Here is a 23379-nt window from a genome sequence, read left to right as displayed (position 1 = left end):
GGACCTAAATAAAAAGTTATAAAATGCAGTTAAGATATGTAAAATAGAGAAAAAAGATTGATTTTACGTAGTAGATGATAAGAAAAAAGAACAATTTTTAATTTAGAAATAGTGCAATTGTGAACGCAACATTTTAGGGTTAAACAGTATCTGAGTTAGTAGAACTAATTTTGTCCCAAAGAAAATTGTGCAGTCTCCGAAACAAAGTTTGATTATTATTATCTTTTTTAATTTGTTCTACAGTTCTGTATGACTTTAAATTCATGTTTGGATCATAGGTAATTGATATCACGTGGCTTCCAGGATTTGTGCCCGATTAATGGCAATAGTGTAAACAAATGTCGAATAGATGACTTTCTTAGATGAATTGCAACAGTGTGACTTTTTTAGATCCCCTGTGCTAATATTAAAAAGAATTCTGAAAAAATAAAAACGTAATGTAATATTTTTCAATCTTTATTATAACTATTTAATCTTGAGTACTCTCCTCAGAAGTACGTACTTGTTTATATTTATCATATGTTATTTACAGTATACCCCCTAAAATACAGTTACTTTAATATAGGTACATACATCAACAAAGCGAAATATTATTATCATATTCTCTAAACTGTCATACAACACAAATAACAATAAGTATGATGATAAAATCTCGGTAATATACCAAATTTCATTTGTGACAGGAGGAGGGCTAAATAGGCCATATTGAACAAGTTCGGCGATATGGCCTTTTTCACCCCTCAGTTACTCCTCTTATGAGCCTGAGAGCCTAGGCTGTTCGCACTATATTGTTGCATGTTGTGTTATAGTTTAGCACGTTTCGTCTCTACTTCTGTATCCACTGGAAACTTTACAATTACTTATTGAATTTTGCTCATCATCTAATTAATTTCAATCATATTTCTATGTTTACATTCTTTGTGATTATGTTCGTTGTTTACGTGGATGATAGCGTCGTGCAAAGTTCGAACGTTGGCTCTGCATCCGTTAGCCGATCTAGTGCAATACCACCGAGCCATGGGTCCTTGACATGCGCTGGCTCTGTTGAACCTGTATCCTCCAATCATTATCACTGGCTTTCCGAATCGGGACGTCGTCATAACCGGTTCCAGACCTGACAATAATTTCAAAAAGTAACAAATAGAGAATGATATTATATACCACATAAGGCATATACACGTTCCATAGGTGGGCACAAGCGCTCCCTCAATCAACCAGAGGGGTATAAGCATAATCCAACATGCTGCTCCTGAGAATATTAAAACAAATTTTAATAACAGGACGTCAACTGATCAATTCCGAGGTTTTTCTTGCAGCTTCTTTTCCTCGGCTATACATGTTGTGAGAAACTGCAGTAGTTTTAGGCGGATGAGACGTTCGTTATGTAAAAATTGACGATTCAAAGTGCAACTATTTTACCTACTGAATAAAGATATTTTTGAATTTGAATTGGAAAAGTTAAACAAAATATATCAAACGAATAACTTTTATTCTTCAAGTAACACGCACGCACACAGAAAATAATACACAGTTTTTTTTTTAATTTAAATATAAGTTCTACTGCACCAGGCAATGAAATTCTTCTTCTTTTAGTGTTTTGCGAATGTACACAATTTATCCTCAATTAGACCTCTTAGGAACCTACTATGTACGGTCACGAGCAATAATATGTATACACTTTGGTACCATTTCACAGTAACTTTTTTGACAAATTTAACTGTAAGTCTCACTAAATGTTAAATATGTTAGTGCGACAGAGTCCTAAAGTGGGTACATTATATTGCTTATGACTGTACCTACTGGTCTAACATCACTATACAGATGCTGCTGAGTAAGTACCCAGTGTTTGATATTATTTACTTTAGTATCCAATTCTCCAATAATTATTAATCTATTATAAATGTTACTATCCAAAGTTACATAGTTATACTTAAGGTTTGTTTTATAAATATTTGCAAGTATACATTTGTTCAAAAAATTCTTCTTATATTGTTTTTAATAGGCGACAGCCGCCGATGAAATATTATATGTTACATTGCTATTTCGCTGACAATGTCGCGACATGTACTGATTATGTTATGTGAATTTAGAACTATTACAAATAAAGTGTTTGGTATGTAATATTAGTGCCCGAATCCTTGAGTAATTTATCCGGGAATCATGTCATGTAGATTGTAGATACACAAAAGAAAAAGTAGTAAATGTTTAAGTGAAGTAACGTTTTAGTGATTGTGCTCTTCCTTTGCTTGTATAATAACATCGTCTATAGTGAGTATCATGGCTTTGCATCCTTTACGTATCCCAGTACAATACCATCTTGATCTAGAATCTTTACCCGCGTAGTAAAGGTTAAATCTATAGCCGTTTCGAATCAAAACCGGCTTGCCATTACGAGTGATTGAAAATTCTACATCATCTGAAATATTTAAAATTAATAAATAAGTACCTAACAAAGAAAGAAAACATCTATGCTAATATACATACATTACAAGGAGACAATAACTCAAAAGAGCATAAATAAGAGTAAGATAATATGAAATTGTTTTTTTGTATTATAAATTGCATTTAACATCAGCATTCGGCACCGTGATTGCTATACGGAATTTGAACAAGATGAGGTATAGGAACAGAAAACACGTGACAAAGAACTATAGATGCGCGTATTTTGCAGGCAGTGGGATGCGATTTTTACACCCAATAAGGGTATATGTGCACCTTCAGCTTCTTAAGTAAGTAATCACCTTCATAAATCCCATTTAGTTTCCATCATCTTCAATTTCTGCTGCAAACTATTGCATTAAGCAGCAAATTGTTCTGATTACATTATTTGTGTAGTGAATGTAATAAAACGTCTAGCGATAGTGATGATATTAAGTAATTCTACTCTAATGGTTATGTTGATTGTAAATGTAGATAACTTTGTTGCGAAAAGTAGTGACGGCGGCTTTACATCCTCGTTTGGACTTGCAGTACCACTTAGCACTCTCGCCATTATGTCGCCAGTTATGGAACCTGTAGCCCTCCAGCATCAGGACAGGTCTTCCACAGCGAGACGTGGTGATCATAGCCTCCTGCCATTCTGGAAAAAGTTTGCTTACTCATTAATAGGCTAGATGAAAACCTATTCAAATGAGTCATTTTTTCTGAACAGGACTGACCATAGTCTCACCACATAGTAAGTGATGATAATATAGATTAATGATAATAACTTGCCTTGATTGTAGGTATATTTTTGGTCACAGATTCCCAGGCAGTGAATTTCAGACTTGACCCGCTCGCATTTGGAAGGAGGATGTGAAAGCGAAATTTTATAACGAAACGGCAAGAGATTGAAATATAAACATATGAACAACTAAAATAAATAACATAGTAGTAAATTAAAAATACTGTGGCGGGCTCAACTATTTGACCAGCTATTTCCGCCCATTACCAACAGATGGCGCGCAAAGCTTGAATGCAGTCCTGAAAAGTGCATGCGAAGTTTTCCCAGCGCGACGCATAATACAACTTCCAACTTGACACCGTTGGATCGTCGATCACTAGTCACACTACCAACTTGTAGCTAACGGGATACTATGCTCTGTTCGGTACCTCGATATAATATCCTTTGGCGGCTGCACATCCTCGCCACCAAAATACAATATTTATTTATGTATTGTTATATTAGAAATAATATACATGTCAATTTTAAGTCCTGTTTATTATGTTCATTGAACGGATTAAAATTACTAACACTAACGATATATAAATAAATATCTGCTCTATATTTAATTAGAAACTCATACATAACCTTTGGTATTGTAATGTTACTAATTACTCTCACTATTAGGTATGGCTTCCAGCAAAATATGCCAAAGATACCTAACACACATTACAAATTATATCAATACCTACATCGCCATAGCTTTATTCCGGTGGGTACGCAAACCACAAAAACAAGGGTCGTCGTAGGTCGTAAGGCTAATAAACTCAACCCGGGTTACCATTGAGCCGCCAATGGCCACTGACGTGACTTATGTAACGACTACATACTTACATAGATAAACTCACCCCCGTAATCCCTAATGGTGTGGGCAGACCTGAAGTACTCAAAAGCCACAAGTAGCCATTCTCGTACGAAGGCCGAAGATGAATAACTTGAACCTTATTGTGACAAGTGATCAGCCTATAGCTCATAGCAATCTCTCTGTCAGATTTCAGCTCGACTAGAGCCATGAAGCCACATTCTAAACGTTAACAAATGAAAAGTCACATCATCTCTTTGCCCACATTTAACTATGATTGTGTCGATAGTTTATCTCGACTATTTTGTTGTCGATAGTGACAATATTGGAACGACATCCACGGTGACGCTTGGTACAGTACCACTTAGCCCTCGGACCTTGGTACACAAGGTGCCTGTTGTAGCGATTCATTCCCACGATCAACACAGGCTTGCCGTAACGAGATAACGAGAATATTGCTTGTTCTGAAAAAAATACATATTTATATTTAGCAAGAAAATTTAGTCGTCAAAATTGTGTCGAAAAAAAATAGTGTATCAGGATCGGAGTCAACGAATTCCATGATATCTGAAAATGGGCGTAATATTCAGATTTACTATTGTAACTTTTGTAGGGTCGCTAGTCGTGCACACGTATTGTTTGACACACTACAAAAGTAAAAATGTGATAGATTGAGCAGAGAAAGCTGAAGAAACATCATTCATTCATTCTTTTATTGTTATTTATGTTTTGTTTTTACCTGTCATGTGTACTATAAAGAACTAATTATTACAACATTTAAGTAAAAAGCTTATGTGCAAGTTCATTATTTTTAATCGCATAATAGTCTTTATTTTAAAATTAAAAAACAAACATTGACATGATCACTGTCAATTACGACTACAGTAATTGTAGTTTATTAAGATTTGATTCTGGTGTCCACCACAAGTTTAGTATTCTTCTCGCTTCTGGATAGTAGAGTATACACTATTTATACACACACATAGTTATAAAAGTGCTCAATATTAATAAATGTCAAGGAGTAATATTGCTTTTTAGATGAATTATTTAATTAGATGTGGCCTTATAATTAATGTGTGTGTTATAATTAATGTGACAGCATTGTGTATTTAATAACAATTTGATTAATTAACCAACGAGGCATAAATCACAGCTTATTTCGACTGATTATTTTATTAAACATTTAATTTCATATTTTTTCATTAAAATGAACGTAAAAACGAATGAAAATATTTATAACAACTAATACACGTTTTGCAGATTTAACAGTATTATGCTGTTATTTTGCATCGATTTGTTTTAGGAATTGTAAGCATAACACTGTTGGTAGCTTTTTCTTTCGTTTTAGGCGGAGAGCACGCAGAAGAAAGTACAGTGAGTCGTATGACAGCAAACAGGTTAACATAATTATTAATCTCAATAAAGTGATTTTTACTAAAATATACTTCTACATATATTCTAATCACAGTAATGTAGACTATTACAGGTAAAATACAATATCTTTTAAAAAAACAAGGCATTGTTACAAATGGTTATGTTTGTTATTGATTTGCATGATTTTGTCGTTAACGGTGAGGATGCTGGCCTTGCAGCCTCTGGCAATGCGAGTGCAGTACCACTTGGCCCTGGGGCCCTTGTAAAGACAGAACTTATTGAATCTGAACTTTCCCAGCATCAGAACAGGTTTGCCGAAACGAGAAGTCGTCAGTACCGGCATCACGGCTGGAGACAAAGTTGAAAATTATATTACGGATATTGCAGGTGATGTTAATGTTAAAATCTAACGGTATATTTACAAAAGGTATTAGAAATGCTTTAAATGCGTAGTAAACGATTGTGATCATATAAAATCTAGATATAACCCCAATAATCTTCTTTATTTTACAAACATGACAAATATATAAACATCTCCTTAACAAAAAATACTCGTACTATCTATAACATCAAAATATAATGGAATGTGGTTTTGTACATTATATCATTTTAATAATTATTATAACAATAACATCAATGGTTGTGGTCATTATTGGACCTGACGATAACGTCATCAATGGTAGTCAGCGTGGCTTTGCAGCAACAGGATCTAGCCTTGACACAATTCCACAACGCTTTAGGACCTCTACTCCTGCAGTACTTATTGTACCGATGGTCTCCAAACACAATAACAGGCTTCCCGTAACGTGAATGGGTGAAAAAAGGACCTGAAGTATAAAAAGTAACGTAAAAAATACTTCTTAATGCGATTATTTACGGTTTTTGGGAAAAGGATAAATGAAAATTCCAGACAAATAACAAATATTCAACAATTGATGTATTAATTTAAATATCTTAATATTTAATTTATATTTAGGCTTGCACGTAAGGTATTATAATAAAGAATACAAAATGTATATTTTTAATTTAAAATGATTGAAACTCAGGATAGTCTTAACAACAGGAAAGTCTGAGATCATAACAAGGACATTGATAAAATTGACTTATCAGCTGGAGCTAACTTTTGTCTAATATGCTTACCACATATTTCGTGTGAAACTATTTGGAAACAAAAAACAAAGGGTATTTAAATTAATAACTATCACTTTCAGGCTCGCTTAAAAAAATTCACACTTACCCAAAGTATCTAGGAACTAAATTATCAAAAACCGCCTAATGCAAGCAACAAATTACAAATATCAAGAAGTAGTTTTAGATTCAGCAGTCACCAACAATATTTGTACATAAAGGTGCTTCTTTTTAGTGCACTGTAGGATATTAAAAAAAAGCTCTAATGGTTATGTTCATTGTGGCACTTGACGATGACACCGTCAACTGTAGTGATCTTAGCTCGACAGCCACCGTGGTCTTTGATGCAAATCCACCTCACAGTGGGCCCAGAGCTTCCACTCCACCGATTGAATCGGTATTTACCAATTTGTATCACAGGTGTCCTCCCAGTACGGGACATGAGGAACATAGGCTCTACAAACATAGAACGTTAATTAATTAATGTTATTATAGTAGCAAACTCGGCAAGTAATAAACTCGTTAGCTGCCAAATACTTATATGATATACTTCGTTTACTGACCTGCGAGTATTCTTGCAGAAGTTTATGGTATTTTTTTTTGACGTGACTTATTGTAGATTTGCCGCAGATAGCATTAACTACTTGGCCGGACAAATGGGAACCGCTGAACGCTCTCACCCGGTACAACGTTTAAGACAACAGGCCTGAGGATGCCCAGTTGGGCGCGAACCTCGGCTCAGCCTAGTGGGTCGATAGCGATAAGCGCTGAATGAGGGAAATCGTCAACCACGCCGGCGGGGTCGGTATCGGGGTCAGAAGTTTATGGTAGATTTCATACGGATATATGTACATCGTTTGGCAATAAATTCTTGGTACAAGAAATAAAACCCTTTTTTACTTACTTATTATATTTTTGATAAATGATATTTCTTGAAACAACCGATAATACATAGGGGAGGTTTTTCAGGACAGACTGGACAGTGATATGTTGTTTCCCTGCGGATTTTTGTTTTAATGCAAACGCGACATTGTCTTGCTGGTCTGAGTTTCTTTTGCGTAGGTGGTAGAAATTCCAAATGATGAAATCCTTCGATTGCATCTAAAAATCAAATTTTGAGCTTGTCATTACTATAAAAAAAAATACAAGAATACTACAATGCAATAGAAGAAAGGTAGGAGCGAGCATTGTTTGGCAAAGTAATTGTTTGTAATTCTGTGGCATTATAAATAAAACACTTTTACTTTAACTTAGATGTGTGTTATATTTTTGATAAATTGTAATTTTTGAAACATTCGATAATACATAGGTACAGCAGGTTTTTCAGTACAGGTTGGATGGCTGTGTCTATGCTGTTTCCGTGTATCCTGGCTTTCATGCAAACACGACATATTCTTGCTGGTCTGTTCATCGTTACGATGTCACTAACTTTCTGTATATGATAATTTTTGAAACAACTGTCAACACATAGAGCAGGTTGTCCGGGTCAGACTGGGCAGTAATATGCTATTTCTTTTCGTCTTTAAAATCTAAAGCAAACAGACATTTTCTTGTGAGTCTCTGTTTTCTTTCCGTGGGTGGTAGTTGTTGTAAATAATGAAAGAGGCATCGTGCGGTGATAATTTCAATCAATAAAACTGTAGAATTGTGGGTTTCCTCGCGTTTTTTTCCTTCATCGTTAACCGCATCATTATCGTTTATAATACAAAACATGAATTTCGAAAATCATAATCATAACATGTATAAAAGAAGTAAGTGATTGATGATAGGGATGAGAAAGATGAGACATAAACCCAACCTTTGTCGTTGACAATCTAAAACACAGTAAATTAAGTGTCACTCAATGATTATGATGGATCAAAATCAGTCAATGATTATGCTCATGGACGAACTGCGTGATTTCGTCTAAGAAAGTAATGATGGTGGCCTTGCATCCGTAGCAGGATTTGACGCAGACCCACCTAGCTCTTGGCCCTTTGCTGCCTGTCCACTTGTTGAACCGATAGTTGCCAATCTGGATGACTGGCTTCCCGTACCGAGACGTCGTAAAGATCGGTTGGGAAGCATCAACTGAAAATATCAGTACAAATTTAAAAAATACAGAAAGATTGAAATCACTATGTGTATGATCAATGGGTTTTGCGTTTCTTACAGCGATGTTATTTTGCAAAAACGTACTTAATCTATAGATGTGATGGTTCATTGCCATTTCTAGTGGTCGAACGCTAGTGTTCCTTTCAGCGCTACGGCCAGCGTTGCTGCATTAGTAGTGATAGAAGATGGTGTTGCAATGGAACATCAATGTAGATTCCAACATTGTTAATTATAGCATTTAATAATCATATTACTGACACTCATTATATTAACGAAAGTTATCTATTAGTATGGGTATTTCATAAAAAATAAGTATGTTGGTAAAACTTTTTATTCATATAAATGCATTAAGCTATTTGCATGAGTTTAGTAATACAATAACATAAGCATCATCACGGCTGTACGGTCACGAGCATTAATATGTATACACTTTGGTACCATGTCACATTAACTTTTTTGACAAATTGAACTGTAAGTCTCACTAAATATCAAATATGTAAGTGCGACAGAGTCCTAAACTGGGTACATGATATTGCTCATGACTGTACCACCTGTAGACAGAGGTGTATAGTACATACACCCACTCCTCGCCTCTATGTTATGGTATTCCTACGTTTTAATATAAAATCACAGAGTTCAAATTGAGGTAATATTCCTGCATATAATAATAGTGTAGTCGAATATTTTCATAAGGCTAAAATCGCAACTAAAGTGACAATTTAACTACGCAAGTCTAGATACTTAGTGTTAGAGTAATAAATAATACTTCACGTATCTTATTCCTAAAATAGTAATACTGTAAAATAATTAAAGTCATGTTTTGTATATAGATTAAAGCAATATATCTTAAAAATATTACTGAATAGTTAGTAGGTACACTAACTAAATTATTATGCCACTCGAGCTGGGAGAATGAAATCTTAGTTGCCAATAAACTTACCAAATATGTAACTTTTGGAATAGACTAGGTAACAACCAAGTCAAATGATATACTTATTAGGAAACTTCAAAACGATACATTTCTAATATTGAAGTACCTATGACGTAATGAAACATAATCAAACATCGTACCGATTGTTACGCAATTCTTAATTAACCTCATAAAGAATTCAAAAAGTAAAACGAGATAGATTTATGGCAATCTTAGACTGGTTTCTATTTCGAACTTCGCATTTTCTAAATTTATCTTTGACCCAGTCAGCTAAACCGATTAGAGATAAGTTAACCCGTTCCGGGATACAACGTCCACATGCGATGTATTTTTTTCGGTACCTGCACATTGGCAGAATCGTCGTCTCATGTCAAAAGTTCATGTCCAAAGGCCAAGTGGCTTGCTACAATGAATGAAAGGTCAATAGCACGTGGTTTGAGTGACGTGAAATGTGTTAAAAATGTGTGTGCTGGTTCCTCATTCTGACGATGACATTGTCTATGGTGGTGAGAGTGGCCCTGCAGCCTTGCTGGTTCTTGACGCAGGTCCACCTTACATTGAGACCCTTACTACCACTCCAGCGGTTGAACCGGTAGTTACCCATCACGATCACTGGGTTACCACGGGGCGTCGTCTCAAACCTGATGGTTGATCCTGGAAACGAATACATAAGAAGATTAGGGCATTTGAATCGACTAGAGATGATGAAAAACACAGAACGCAAACTGTTTTAAAAACTGTATTACCTAAGGCTAGAAGAAAACAATATTAATCATATTACCTAAAAGGATACACGTACGACTCTATCCTATAAACGTTTCCACAAGAATACTGTTTAAGTTATCATAAGAGAATTAAATGATGATAACGATAATACGTATATAAAAGGTCCTCCATAATTAAACGATTTCTGCAATCACACGACCATTGAGCGCATAAAAATAAATAAGCTTAAGTACGAACTGTCGGAACAGTTTGTCTCTTGCGATTCTATGCATCTCTTACAATCAGAATATTATTCTTCATAGTGATCACAATTCACGGCAATTTCCTCTTTTATATTTATTGAGTGCAATTCGATGACCTTTGTTAGCTCGGTGTCTTATCGACATCTAACCGATACTTTCCATACAAAATCACAAGTTTTAGGACTTAAAGACAAAAAATTCTGCAACAACGAATAAATAATATACATACATGCATAAAATCACACCCGTAATCCCTAATCGAGTGAGTAGACAAGCAGCTGAATGTGTTATATGTTTTTTATTCGCTCCCGGAACAACATACACGTAACGAATAAATAAAGTTAAAAAATAAAATGGAAAATATTATATAATATGCAAAAACTCACGCTGATCATCGCTATTGGTAATAGAGGTTTTAAGATAATATACTCGTAAAAGATGAACTGTGCGGTAAGCGGTTAAATAAATAGACAAAGACTTCGTTTTAAAATTAATATAACAATTCATTTATTACAGAAAACCCAGTCACAACAACATTGAAACAACATTCTTGTTGAAGATAAATAAGTCACTGTTAAGGATTCTTTCTATTTCTAAGGTCATATTCACTAGTGCTGCCACTATAACGGAATCGGAACGGACTCATCGTCAAGGGATGAATTTCAAAACATCGGAGTTCAGTATCATTCGTGTCATCGCAAAAATATCCTAGGATCTTTTGAATATTTTGAAAAATCCGGTTGAAACTTATGTATTTTACCAAGTTACAGATATTTGCAACAAGATTGAAGTTTCTAGGATCATTTTGTGACGATGCAAATGATGTTGACTTCCGGTGCTCTGAAATTCACCCCAGGATTATTTGCTTTTCAATCCTTTATAACTGCTGCACTAAATTTTGTCCGAAAGTAGTTAATGGCAAATGCATATAAACAGTAATTCACGTCAAAAAACATTCACTAGATTTCCAAATCTGTGCCGGAGGATGCTATGGCAACTCTTCGAATTACCCACGCTTTATTGGTCGAAGACGTCAATATAATTCGCGCGGTTGCCCTGCAGACGCTGCCGAACTAATGAATCTGTGAGTATCAATGGTTATGTGAGTGCAGGATTTTGACGATGTCGTTTTCAAAACAGACGACGGTGGCCTTGCATCCGTGACGGTACCGACTGCATATCCACCGACTCTTCAAACCCTTGCTGGAGCTGTGCTTGTTGAACCTGTACTCTCCAATACACAGCACTCTATAACCATTCTGTTTTTCCATAAAATACGGTTCTGGAATAAAATCAACAATACTATTCAGTACTGAATATATGATTTCATATTTTTTCAAATAGAAAGTACTGGTGAGTAGGTATTAATGTTATTATTAAATTGTTCTTATTATCTACCTTCCCGACCATTGAAACAAACATTTAAAATCATGATGACCGTGTCATGAAATTTTTCATTATTTCAGCCAATCCAGCTTCTGCCTAATCTATTTGACGGATATTAAAATTGACGAGACACTTGACGACTTCGGCCGTTTAGCCGGGGATGTTAGTTGTGTACGGTCAAATAATTTAAACACAATAAATTAAGACAAAAACGACACTGGCCTCAGCCAAGTCGCAAACGATTACGAAAAACGACAATATAATCCCAGCATAAAGACCTTGTTTCACTATTATTCCAATTTCACACATCATCGTTTTCAACCTGACTTAGTCACCTAGACACAATTATTATAAGATCTTTTATTGTACATACAAAAACTAAAATAAAGGACATATGTAACACAAGATGGACTTATCTCTATGAATAACTCATATCTTACTTTGCTTGCTAAGGGCATGACACGTACAGAATAAATTGTATCAATCAATCTTAAAAAGCTTACTAATGACAAATAAATATAGCGGAAAAATAGACTAACATATACCAATAATGTGCAATTCCAACAATATTACATACATGCGGGTCAAATTAACAACATACACACATACCGATACTAAAATTCGATATTAATCTCCGTTTTGATCGTCATTATCATTAATTTAAGAGCGACAATTCTTGTCAGTGTAGCATTCTCCATTCTTATTACTAGAATTATTTCACTTTCTTTTAAGACACGACGTTCGCCTAATCTTTACTTTTTTCCATAAAGCTCTTCTTGGTCTTCCCCTTCCTCTCTTTCTTTTTAGCTTCCTTTCTATGATGTTTTTAATAAATTCCTCATGTCTTATTATTCGTTTTAATGGCGCGTCAAATCTCTTTCCGAGGTGAAAGATTTCACTAATCTGCTAGGATGTTTCTGATCCTGAATTTATCTATGGTTATGTTCGTTTCTAAACTTTACGATGGCGTCCTTGTGCGTGACGATGGAAGCTCGGCAGCCAATGACCTTGCGTGAGCATCGCCAGACCGACTTAAAATCGCCCTTGGAGTCCACATAATATTTGTTACCATGCACCAGCAGTACTTTGGAACCAAACCGAGTTATACGGTACTCAGCTGTAGATAAAAATACAACAAATATAACAAAAATTAAACAGCCTATATACGTTACAATTATGGGCACAGGCCTCCCCTCAATCAACCAGAGGGGGTACGACAAATATAACTGTAAGGTTTTCCAGATAACGAGAAAACTACTTAAATTAATCGTCAAAAACTTTATTAAGTGTAACTCTAGATATCTTTACAAAGATTGAAATAAAATAGTACGGATCGCTGCGGAGTATACACTCTAGAGTTCTTTTATACGTTCTATTATTTTTTATTCTTATGTTAATGGTTATGCTCATTTCTAGTCCCGATTATAGTGTCATTCCACGTCCTGACGGTAGCCCGGCAGCCCTTGACTTTCCGTGAACACCGCCAGGTTGTCTTCTGGTCACCAGATCGGTCCATATAGTATTTGTTGCCCCCCATTGTGAGCATTTTGGTCCCCATTTGACTAGTACAGTACTGAGCTACAACTGCAACAAACGTTTATTATAACAACTGTTATGTATATTCTACTGATAAGTAGCTATAATGAACATGGGCTAACCTAACAAAATTTTAAGATCGGTGACACAAAAATGTCAGATTAGTTATTATCTTTATTGAGTATCTATACATAAGAAGCAGAACCTAAGATCAGGAGAAGATAATAATAATATATATACTTACATATAATTATACAAAACGGCTCACCACGTAAGACGTTGTCGTTGGTTTAACAGAAAACTCGATGAGGTGTGGGTACTTAGTTCATCTTGCGGTGAATGTACCTCTGACTACCCCAATGGGGATATCCCCACGAGTATTCGTGAGCTTATATTATGTTATGTGTTATAAAAAAATGCCACAGTTGTTAAAGTACTTGCCAATCATTGTGAAGGGTGGACTGTAGTTTACGAGTAAGTAAGTATTCATTAATGATTATGTTCATTTTTAATCTTCATGATCACATCATCGAGGGTCATGACAGTAGCCCGGCAGCCCTTGACCTTCCGTGAACACCGCCAGGAGGTCTTCAGATCGCTTTTGAAGTTCACATAGTATTTGTTGCCCTCTATTAACAGCATTCTGGTACCCTTTTTCGTCGTACAGTACTCCGCTACAACTACAGGAAACACGGCGGTTATAAATTATAATAATTTTACTAATAAGTACCTAATATGAACGCTCCCAGCGCAACAATTAACACTTCTCAGAATTTAAAATTTTTAGTGAGTCATATAAGCTATTTAGTGATACTTCATCAAATGATGGATCAAAGTTAATGAGTGTGGTTTAGGAGAAAATGGTGAGTAGGGATTATAGCAATATGTTTGCCAGGCGTAAAGTGCTTATATCTGACCAATATTTGACATGATGCATTTCATGAACTGGCGACTCAAATAAACCAATCAACAATAACTACTAAACACTGCTTTCTGGGGGGTTAAAATGGCCACATCGAAGCAATTCATCTAAGAAAGCAATATTGCTATTGGACATTTGTTTGCATTACGCACTTACTTTTATATACGCAAATGTCAAATAGCAATATTGCTTTCGTGGTAATTTCAACCCCCCTGATTGGCACGCGTAAATTTCTCATGAGAAACAAAAACATAAAATAAAGTACAATATATTTATTATCTGTCTTCTGACAAACGTAACAATATTAGAATATGAAAATATAAGCATTTTTTTTATATCTAGCTTAAATCCGTTTTGGCACTTTCTAAACAACAACTAAGTACATATTATGTTTTAGTTATCAATCACACAAGTTTGACTTAATATCCTTAATAATCTACTTCGGCGTACCTACGGGCGTAATATTAAAATATTGGTTTAGTGGCTTTGTACCGCCGTAACTGACCCATATGGCTTAAAAACTAATAATAAATTCCAAATTCAAATGCAAATTCTACAACAATAACAAAACAGAAGTAATAGTCAATTTTCTTAATAACTAATGGCAAAAAAGAATATTAAGTAATAATAATTTGGCACAAATCTGTCATTAGTACTCATAGCACTCTTACCAACCTATAGAAACAACTTAACTAGAATAAACTCCAATTAAAGTGTTGTAGTATCCAGGCACGTGCAGAAATTATTTATTTAGTTCTTATGGAAATATCACAAATCAGGATTTATCAGCAACGTGCATGAGTCCTTCAGGAACAATCAACCACAACCTATACTAATAAGTATCACTATTCCAAATTACAATTACCAACATGAAATTAAGTATAATAATAGGTATACCTACTACGGTATCAAATATATAAAAAAGGAATGTCTTTGTTTTTTATCTATCAAAATAAAGGAAAAACTTTTTAATACCTAAAATTTATCACGTTTACGGACTTTAACAAATGCCTCCGCATACGGCCATTGCCAGCTGGGTCTGCATGATAACCGCGCCTTATTTAATTATATCGAGCGCTTCGACCAATAAACGATTCGAATGCTACCTACGTAGATGGAGGTCAAACGGCTATTGGTCGAAGGCTTCGACACAATTCGCGCCGCGCTCGGCGCGGTTGCCGTGCAGAGCCTACTGATGCGCAGATTTAAATAGCTACTTAATGGTTATGTTCTTTAAGTATCTTAGTAATGACGTCATTTTCTGTGCAGAAGCTAGCTCCACAGCCTCTAATGCTACATATCCATTTCTTTTTATTGACGTCGTCTGTGGACTTGCGTTTGGGCTGAGACATCTGCCAGAATTTGTACTTCCCGACCAAGACCGATGGCTTACCGCGGCGAGTCTGGCCAAAAATCGGCGCTGAAATTACGCAACCACTATTAACGAAAAAAGAAAATGCAACATAATTTCAAAAGCTGCACCAATGTACTCCACGTTAACACGTTCACTGTGTAACTGAAAATAAGATATAACCCCTCTCGAACAATTTTATTTTTCGATAAACACATTAGAATTTATGTACATAGACACACTATGGCAAGAAAAAATGTGCCCCGCATATGGGACATGCACGGATGAGTTTCAAATGTTTTGCCTCATATGTCGTTCATACACAGTGAACGTGTTAACATAGCTGTGAAACAATTTCACATTAATCAAGTTACGGTTACTACTAAACCCAATGCGCCACTTATCTCTAGACACAGACTTTAAAGTCACACACTTCTAAGTGTGACTCCAAGGGTTAATGCAACAAAAGAAAATATAAAAACAAACATTTGTAAAGATTATGTCAAATTGTTCACCACAAATTTCAACAAGTCTACAACTAAGACTAAAGCGAAATAAATCATAAAAAAAACCATGAAACTAAGTTTATTTATGAAAAAGTAACATTCTTAATTTAAATGTTAATCTTTATACAATTGCGACCATAAAAGTAAGTGCGCAGCGCAAACAAATGTCAAATAGCAATATTGCTTTTTTTTTTTAACTTATTTATTAATTTTAATACTCTTTATTAAAATTCATAAATAACTATAAAAACTTAGTCTAATTACACATAGATAAAAAATGATAATTAAATGAATTTTAAATTAATCCAACATCAGTGAATTAACGTCTATGTGCACGTGCGTCATGTTCAAATAATCCACCTCGTGTCATTCCCGGCGCAAAGGTGCCCATCAAACTAGCCGCATTTCCACGCTGGATAGCGATGGACAACCGTTGCACAAGGTACGAACCGGAGCGGGCGTCATAACCACGTTCTCTCAATCGCCGGCCCACCTCAGCCACAAATGCCTTCGCCTCCACACACCAGGAGCCCGCAGCTTCCACCGCGAACGGCACGAAAATATATTGCTGGGCGAGGGCTGAGTATTTTTCCCGCTTTTTCACCGCTGCGCATTCCGCTGCAGCCCCGGGTTTTCTAACCGTCCGACTTAGGTGACTAGCGGCAAAGGTGCTGACGCAAGTAGCGTCCCAGATCAAGCACCTACCGTTCTTCCAAGGCACCAAAGTCAGTCCGTCTGGCCTCTTTCCATCTGAGCGACTAAGCCCAGGAGGCTCGAGGACACACGGTATTTGGGCGGACACCAGGGCACGCCGGAGCAAATTGCTTTTTTAGGTGAATTCATTTTATTATTGTGACAAACCTTGTAAAAAAAATGACTATAATATAACACAGGAATATAACTTTTTTTCGGCGATACAGGTGAAGAAGCTGGTTTTATGCGTAGGTAAGTATGGACCGTTTCGCGAAGTATATTTATATAAAAAAAAACTCAACGTGTAACCATGTTATCTAGTAGTTTTAAGTGTTGTTTTTTATTAGGTTGTAAATAATAGATTTATCAACATTATTTAGTTAGGAGAAAGCAAGAGAAGTGTGTCAGAATCAAGCAAATGGAATTCCATAGTTTCTGCTTACCCCGGTGGGAAATTGGCGTGAGTTTATGTATGTATGTATGTGTATTTAGTTAGGAACGTAGCCTATGCAACGTTATAACTGAATAAAGATATTTTTGGCTTTGTCTTTGTTTGTATAACAAGGATGCTCCTGGTCAAGGTCAAGGTCGCCCTGCTGGTTGTACGGTCACGAGTACTAATATGTACACTTTGACACCATGTCACATTAACTTTTTTATGGTGGTTTTAACAAATTAAACCGTAAATCTCATTAAATGTCAAATATGTTAGTGCGACAGGGTTCTAAAGTGGGTACATGATACTGCTCATGACTGTACTCGTGGCTTCCTATACACAGCACCACGTAGCCTTGACGACTCTGCGCGTATTTCATTTATACCTGTGAAGGAATGTACAGTTACTGAACAACCACGACAGAGAGAGAAAAAATCAAGTATAATAAAATTGATAAGCTTCAGAATTGTGTCTTTTTTTCTTGATTATTTTAAATGATAATATTAGCAAAATATCAGAATTAAAACACATAATAACGGGTTCTTACCGCGTTTAAATCAGGGATATGAGACTCCCGATATTTCTACACTGTTGCAAGTGCCATGATCACGGGATGCCTGATGAGATTGAGTGGAGTATAAGAAGAAGAATGATATAATAATAAAAAAAGTTAATAACATATTATTTTTTTATCTAAAATTAAACTGCATAATGGCACCGAAAATTATATTTAAATCTTGAAAAAAATATATATTTATAACATAGTAAATAGGTAATATTACTACTATGTATTCAATGCAATAAAATTAAAATAACTTACATCGATAAAATTGGCATAAATGGCAACGTATTTTTTTTTAAAATTCTAATAATATTTGTAGCATAGTAAATAATATTACTATTGTCTACTATTAGTCTTCAATTTAATTACATTAAAATAACTTATAATAAAATCTATTTCAATACTTTGGAATCCGAATAATAAAATAAAGATTCTTAGAGAATAAAGATCGACCGACCACACTTAACTAGAAATTAAAATCGTACTTATAATTTAATTAATTACTATAACGTACTAATAATGCTACTAAAGGCACTAACGGTTACGAAATAAACGTCTGTCATTCGTAACAAACTATTCGAATTTCGAATCTTTAGTCTTCGATCAAGTCTTTAGTCAACAAGTACCTAAGCCTGGACGTAAACCTCGCTAACAAAGGGTTTTTGTACAATAACCTGATAACATAATACTGGACTTATCAGTCATTAAGTTTGGTCTCAGTATTTGGTATTATTATCACATTTTGTAGAGCCACAAAAACAACAAAAAAGTAAAAAGACACACCATGCAGATGCCGTTTATATTTCTCTGTACTTAAATTAAAAACTAAAATATAAAAACGCAAATGAAATAAAAAGTAAAATTTATAGTCCGCCGCGTATATCGTCCGCGTGGTGTGTTTACATGCGAATGTCGAATGGTGTATAAGGCTGCGTTCCTGTGATATATAAAGCTGTATCATTATGTAGAATACACAAAAAACCGTGAATTATTCGTGAAGAAAATGAAAAAACACGTTACCTTACGATGTTACGTGGTACGAGTACATTATCCGCGCCTAAACCAAGAGTCATAGAATAGAGGAAAACGCCTCCAAAGTGCAGCCGGCGTAATATACGGTCTTTAGTGGTTGTGTTCATAAAAGGTGTTGACAATGACGTCATTACGAGTGATGATGGCGGCGCGACATCTCTTGGTCCATCGTGAACAGACCCAGCGTAGGGTAGCGCCTTCGCCGTTGGTTCGGTAAAACATGTAAGGCCCTATAAATATGACCGGCTTGCCACTCTTAGTCAGCCCCAACTTCGCTGATACTGGAAATAAGTAAACCATCAGTAAGTCATTCGATTCGACAGTCACTTAAGGAAAAGACGACAAACTAGCAAACGCATATTATGTAAAAATGAAAATGATCTATTAATGTTAAAGTTCAACAACTAATAAACGCATATAAACAAGAAAAAACACAGGAATGCTGACAAATGATTTATTACCAAATAAAATGTCAATGTCGGAATCTCTCTCATCGAATAATATCGTTTCGTTATTAATCACAAACAAGTTACCAATTCAGCTATGGACTTTCATTTGCTTCGAATTTGATATATCTACTTACCTAGTGTCCTCCATACTTATCACACGCGCTTCATTACATTTTACGCTGCCTTAAATATCGCCTGAGCGTCGTCGTAGGTATTTGGTATTCTCTAGAGGCTTTGTTCACTCCCATCCTTTGCGATTTCACCGCGTCCATTGCTTTGGCTAAGTCTCTCCAAACCACGTCTTTTTAAATATTCGTATTCGTTTTTCTTCTGTAACACACCACTTTGATGTTATTAAACATACTTACCTTATTTTTAAAATAAGTGACTTCGAAATATTGTATAATTTAATATGTAATAGAATTGAATTTCTGGCCTTTTGTTTCTTTAAAACTCTGTAATCACAAACAATCTTTTAACAATTATAGACATTTTCATTGAAAAAGCAATACTTACTTATATATCCCGGACCTCAAACAATTGTAAAATATATACGTGTTACAAGAGACAACATAACGTAACAAATATATATATTTCATACATCTAAATTTTGCTATTCGATATTTTAAATTAACTACTGGAACAATTAATTAAAGCTATTAATTTAAGCTTATGACGCTACTCTTAGTCGAAAATGAGTTTTCTAGTAGGGCTGTGATTATGATCGAATGAATATCTGAAAACTTGTTCGTCCTCTAACGTGACGAAGGCTTTGCACTTGGTACGGAAGCGGGCGGTACAGCACCAGCGCTCCCGGGCGCCTTTCCTTGGCTTCCTCTCCCTGGTGAACCTGAAGCCTCTGGCAGTCTGCAGCTGAACTGTCCCACGCGCCGTTACAACGCGCTCTACTGTTTCTAAGCACAACAGAACAAGTAAGGATTAGCAAACGACAGTTTAGTTAGTATAATGATACTTAAAAATAAATGAAAGTAGACTTACGGTAGAGACTTATGATGTGGGTGTAAGTGGTAGTGTCGGAAGATGAAAGTCTAGGCGAACATACCGCGATCAAATCCGGTAGAGTATATTGTAAACCTATTCCAAGCCGGCGAGCATAAATTAAGACTGATCAGAGTGGTAGACGCTGAAGTGGTGTGACAGGACCGTAAAAAATGGAATTTCGTGGTCTCTGCCTACCCCGACATGTAAATATTACTTAGATACATATATACAAGGACGCCACGACCAAAGATGAGCAGTGCAGCTAACTTATCATTGGCCGCAGTGATACACTGAACGCCAAGATATTACTGAATTTACTTCCATTTTATTCTCAACATAAATAAATATTTCGCCATTCATTCGCGATTCACTTGGATCGAGTAATATTGTTAGTAAAAGTAAAATTCCAGTTGTACTTAAAACTAACGATTAATAATTTAGCTTTGCTATCAAGCATTGCGCTTTTTTCTTTTCATGTTAGGGCTGTGATTGTGCTGGAATGAATATCTGAAGACTTCGCAATTATCTATGGTAATGAAGGCCCTGCACTTGGTCCGAGCACGGGCGATGCAACCCCAGCGCTCCCTGGTACCTCCTCTTTGCTTCCTTTCTCTGGTGAACCTATACCCGTCGGCAGTCTGCAACTGTTCCGTTCCTCGACTGGTCATAACGCGCTCCACTGCTATTTCCCAAAACAAAACAGGTATGTGTTAGTAATATCTTACTTTACTATGGTTAGTATTTGTTTGTACACATTCCCGCCGTGTGCTCGCCGTTTCAATAATCTCAAGAAGCCGCTTCAATACTTGCATAGCTTTTGTGGGATTTTATGAAGTTTAGGTAAATACGCGCTCTAATGCCCATAATATCCGATCACTGCTCATCTATATCGAAGCTTAAAAAATACAGTAATAGATCTTTTAATCAATTCACTCGAATAATTTTGACAAAAACAGTTCTTTCTTACAACTTTGTACAAAACATTAAATATCATCATTGCGGAAGTGGAACCAATAAATAACAAAATCATTGACTTCTATATAATATATTAAGTACCTAATATAGTATTGATTTGAGATAAATATTAGACTTATTATTATATTAACTACATAATATACAAAAGCATTGACTATTGAAACATCCACCGCTCAATCCTAAGAAATAGATAATTTAAGTTAGTAACTTTATAAGTGCACGCTGAGATGAGAGAAGTGAGCGTTTCTATTCGTTTTAAAAATTAAACACCCTTGCAACACTTACGCTACCTACAACAACATTAGTATTTACAATAGCAATAAATTTACTGTATTATCCTAACAATAGTAAAATCGAATCTCATACATAAATTCATTGACATAATTTAAAATCACGACTACATTCCCAATCCTGCCAGTAAGAGGTACATCCACACGCTTGAGCCACCGTTTTGGTGCGCTTCATTCGCCGAAACTTTAAGCCCCAAAAATAAAACTCGCCACATTTCCAGCGTCACACTCAGCGATTTCATACTAACACTAACGCCCTGTCACGCCACCAATGTGGCAAGAGCTTAAAATTGCAACGAAATGTTTAACCTCGAAAAGTACCCTTCTGACATGATTTAGGAGCTTCATAAGTTATCTGTTGCATACCCGTATAAAATGACCGTCTTAGGAAGGCTTCACCTTGCCTTATTCTTGATCTTAGCTAGGTTAAAACCAAAGTCGAACATACTTGTAGGTAATATACTTATACCGCACACATAATGTTCTACTAAATTCCCGGTAATATAAGCAGCTGAAAGCATTCTACGTAATTTATTAACTTCCAGACTAGCATAAAATTTTACGTTATTTAAATATAATACATTTTACTATTTTGAAAATATTTGAAACTAACATCTGGAATAGCTTACTTTTCTGTTAATATAATCATTAATACTATATTTTAATCAAAAACGATTTTTCTAGTAGGGCTGTGATTATGCTCGAATGAATATCTGAAGACTTGCTCATTCTCTATAGTGACGAAGGCTCTGCATTTGGTACGGTAACGGGCGGCGCAGCTCCAGCGTTCCCTAGCGCCTTCCCTGGGCTTCCTCTCTCTGGTAAACCTGAACCCACTGGCAGTCTGCAGCTGAACCGTTCCGCGAGTCGTCACAATACGCTCCACTGCTTCTAATCAGAACAAAAGACGTAATACATATTTATTAAAGAAAGACATATTTAGTATTTAATCGTACACTTATACCACGAATAAAAAATGTCTTATATACTAATATTTGTAGAGTTGATTTGAAATAAATATATATAGCAATGTCATGTATGTATTTGAAATCGTTTACACAATAATTCTCCTGACGTCTCACGATTTGATGATTAACACAAATAAAAATTCCATCATTTTTACACATAATCTGAAATCTATTTCGGGAATGGAATCAGGTAAGGAAACAACCAAATAAAAATCATATACACATGTAATCTATTAAGTAGTAAAATATTGAGTCAAGATAAATATTACTCATGATTAAATACTGAATAAAAGCGTTGACTATTTATCCACCACCAAAACCTAAGTAATATTTAAGTTAGTAACTTTATTAGTGCACGATTGCTATGATATTCAATTATAAATGAAAGTGACACTACGATTATTTTTAATAGGTAATAAAACTACCTTATAACACTTACACTACCTACCCCACCCACTTATAGTAATAAAATACTGTATTATCCTAATAATAATAAAATCAAATCTCATACTATTCAACTTCATTCTCCGAAACCTCAAGCCTCAGTAATAAAATTGCAACAAGCTTTTTAACCTGTAAAAGCACCGTTTTGTCATGATTTAGGAGATTCAGAAGTCTTCTGTTGCTTATACAGTGAGCTCTCGCCACACTGCCGGTGACTTGAGTGTCGCTAGCAGTTGTAATATATTTAGCTGTAGGAGAGACGTTACACTTCGTCGGTGCAACAGCAAGTGCCCGCAGAGTGTTGTCTCTCCTACAGTAAATTTCAACT

At 35.5% G+C, this 23379-nt stretch overlaps 1 protein-coding gene across 39 annotated transcripts in view; it reads right to left on the bottom strand.

Annotated features, from left to right (window-relative positions):
• The window catches only part of LOC126370072 (protein tramtrack, beta isoform-like), a 282534-nt gene that overhangs the window by 191187 nt on the left and 67968 nt on the right, over positions 1–23379 (bottom strand). The window contains exon 5 of one of the 39 annotated variants that reach the window (XM_050014772.1): positions 867–1114. The exons of 36 other annotated variants lie outside the window; for them this stretch is intronic. In XM_050014772.1, the coding sequence (XP_049870729.1) occupies positions 882–1114 (233 nt within the window). In that variant the 3' untranslated portion in view covers positions 867–881. Of the gene's footprint in view, positions 1–866; positions 1115–21400; positions 22531–23379 lie in introns of those variants that run through there. 2 more of the 39 variants (XM_050014773.1, XM_050014779.1) reach the window with 2 other exon arrangements.

This window comes from Pectinophora gossypiella, chromosome 10, assembly GCF_024362695.1.
Source record: "Pectinophora gossypiella chromosome 10, ilPecGoss1.1, whole genome shotgun sequence".
Taxonomy (NCBI): Eukaryota; Metazoa; Arthropoda; class Insecta; order Lepidoptera; family Gelechiidae; genus Pectinophora; species Pectinophora gossypiella.
Note: the sequence above shows the minus strand (reverse complement) of the source record. Positions and strands in the feature narration are given on the sequence as shown.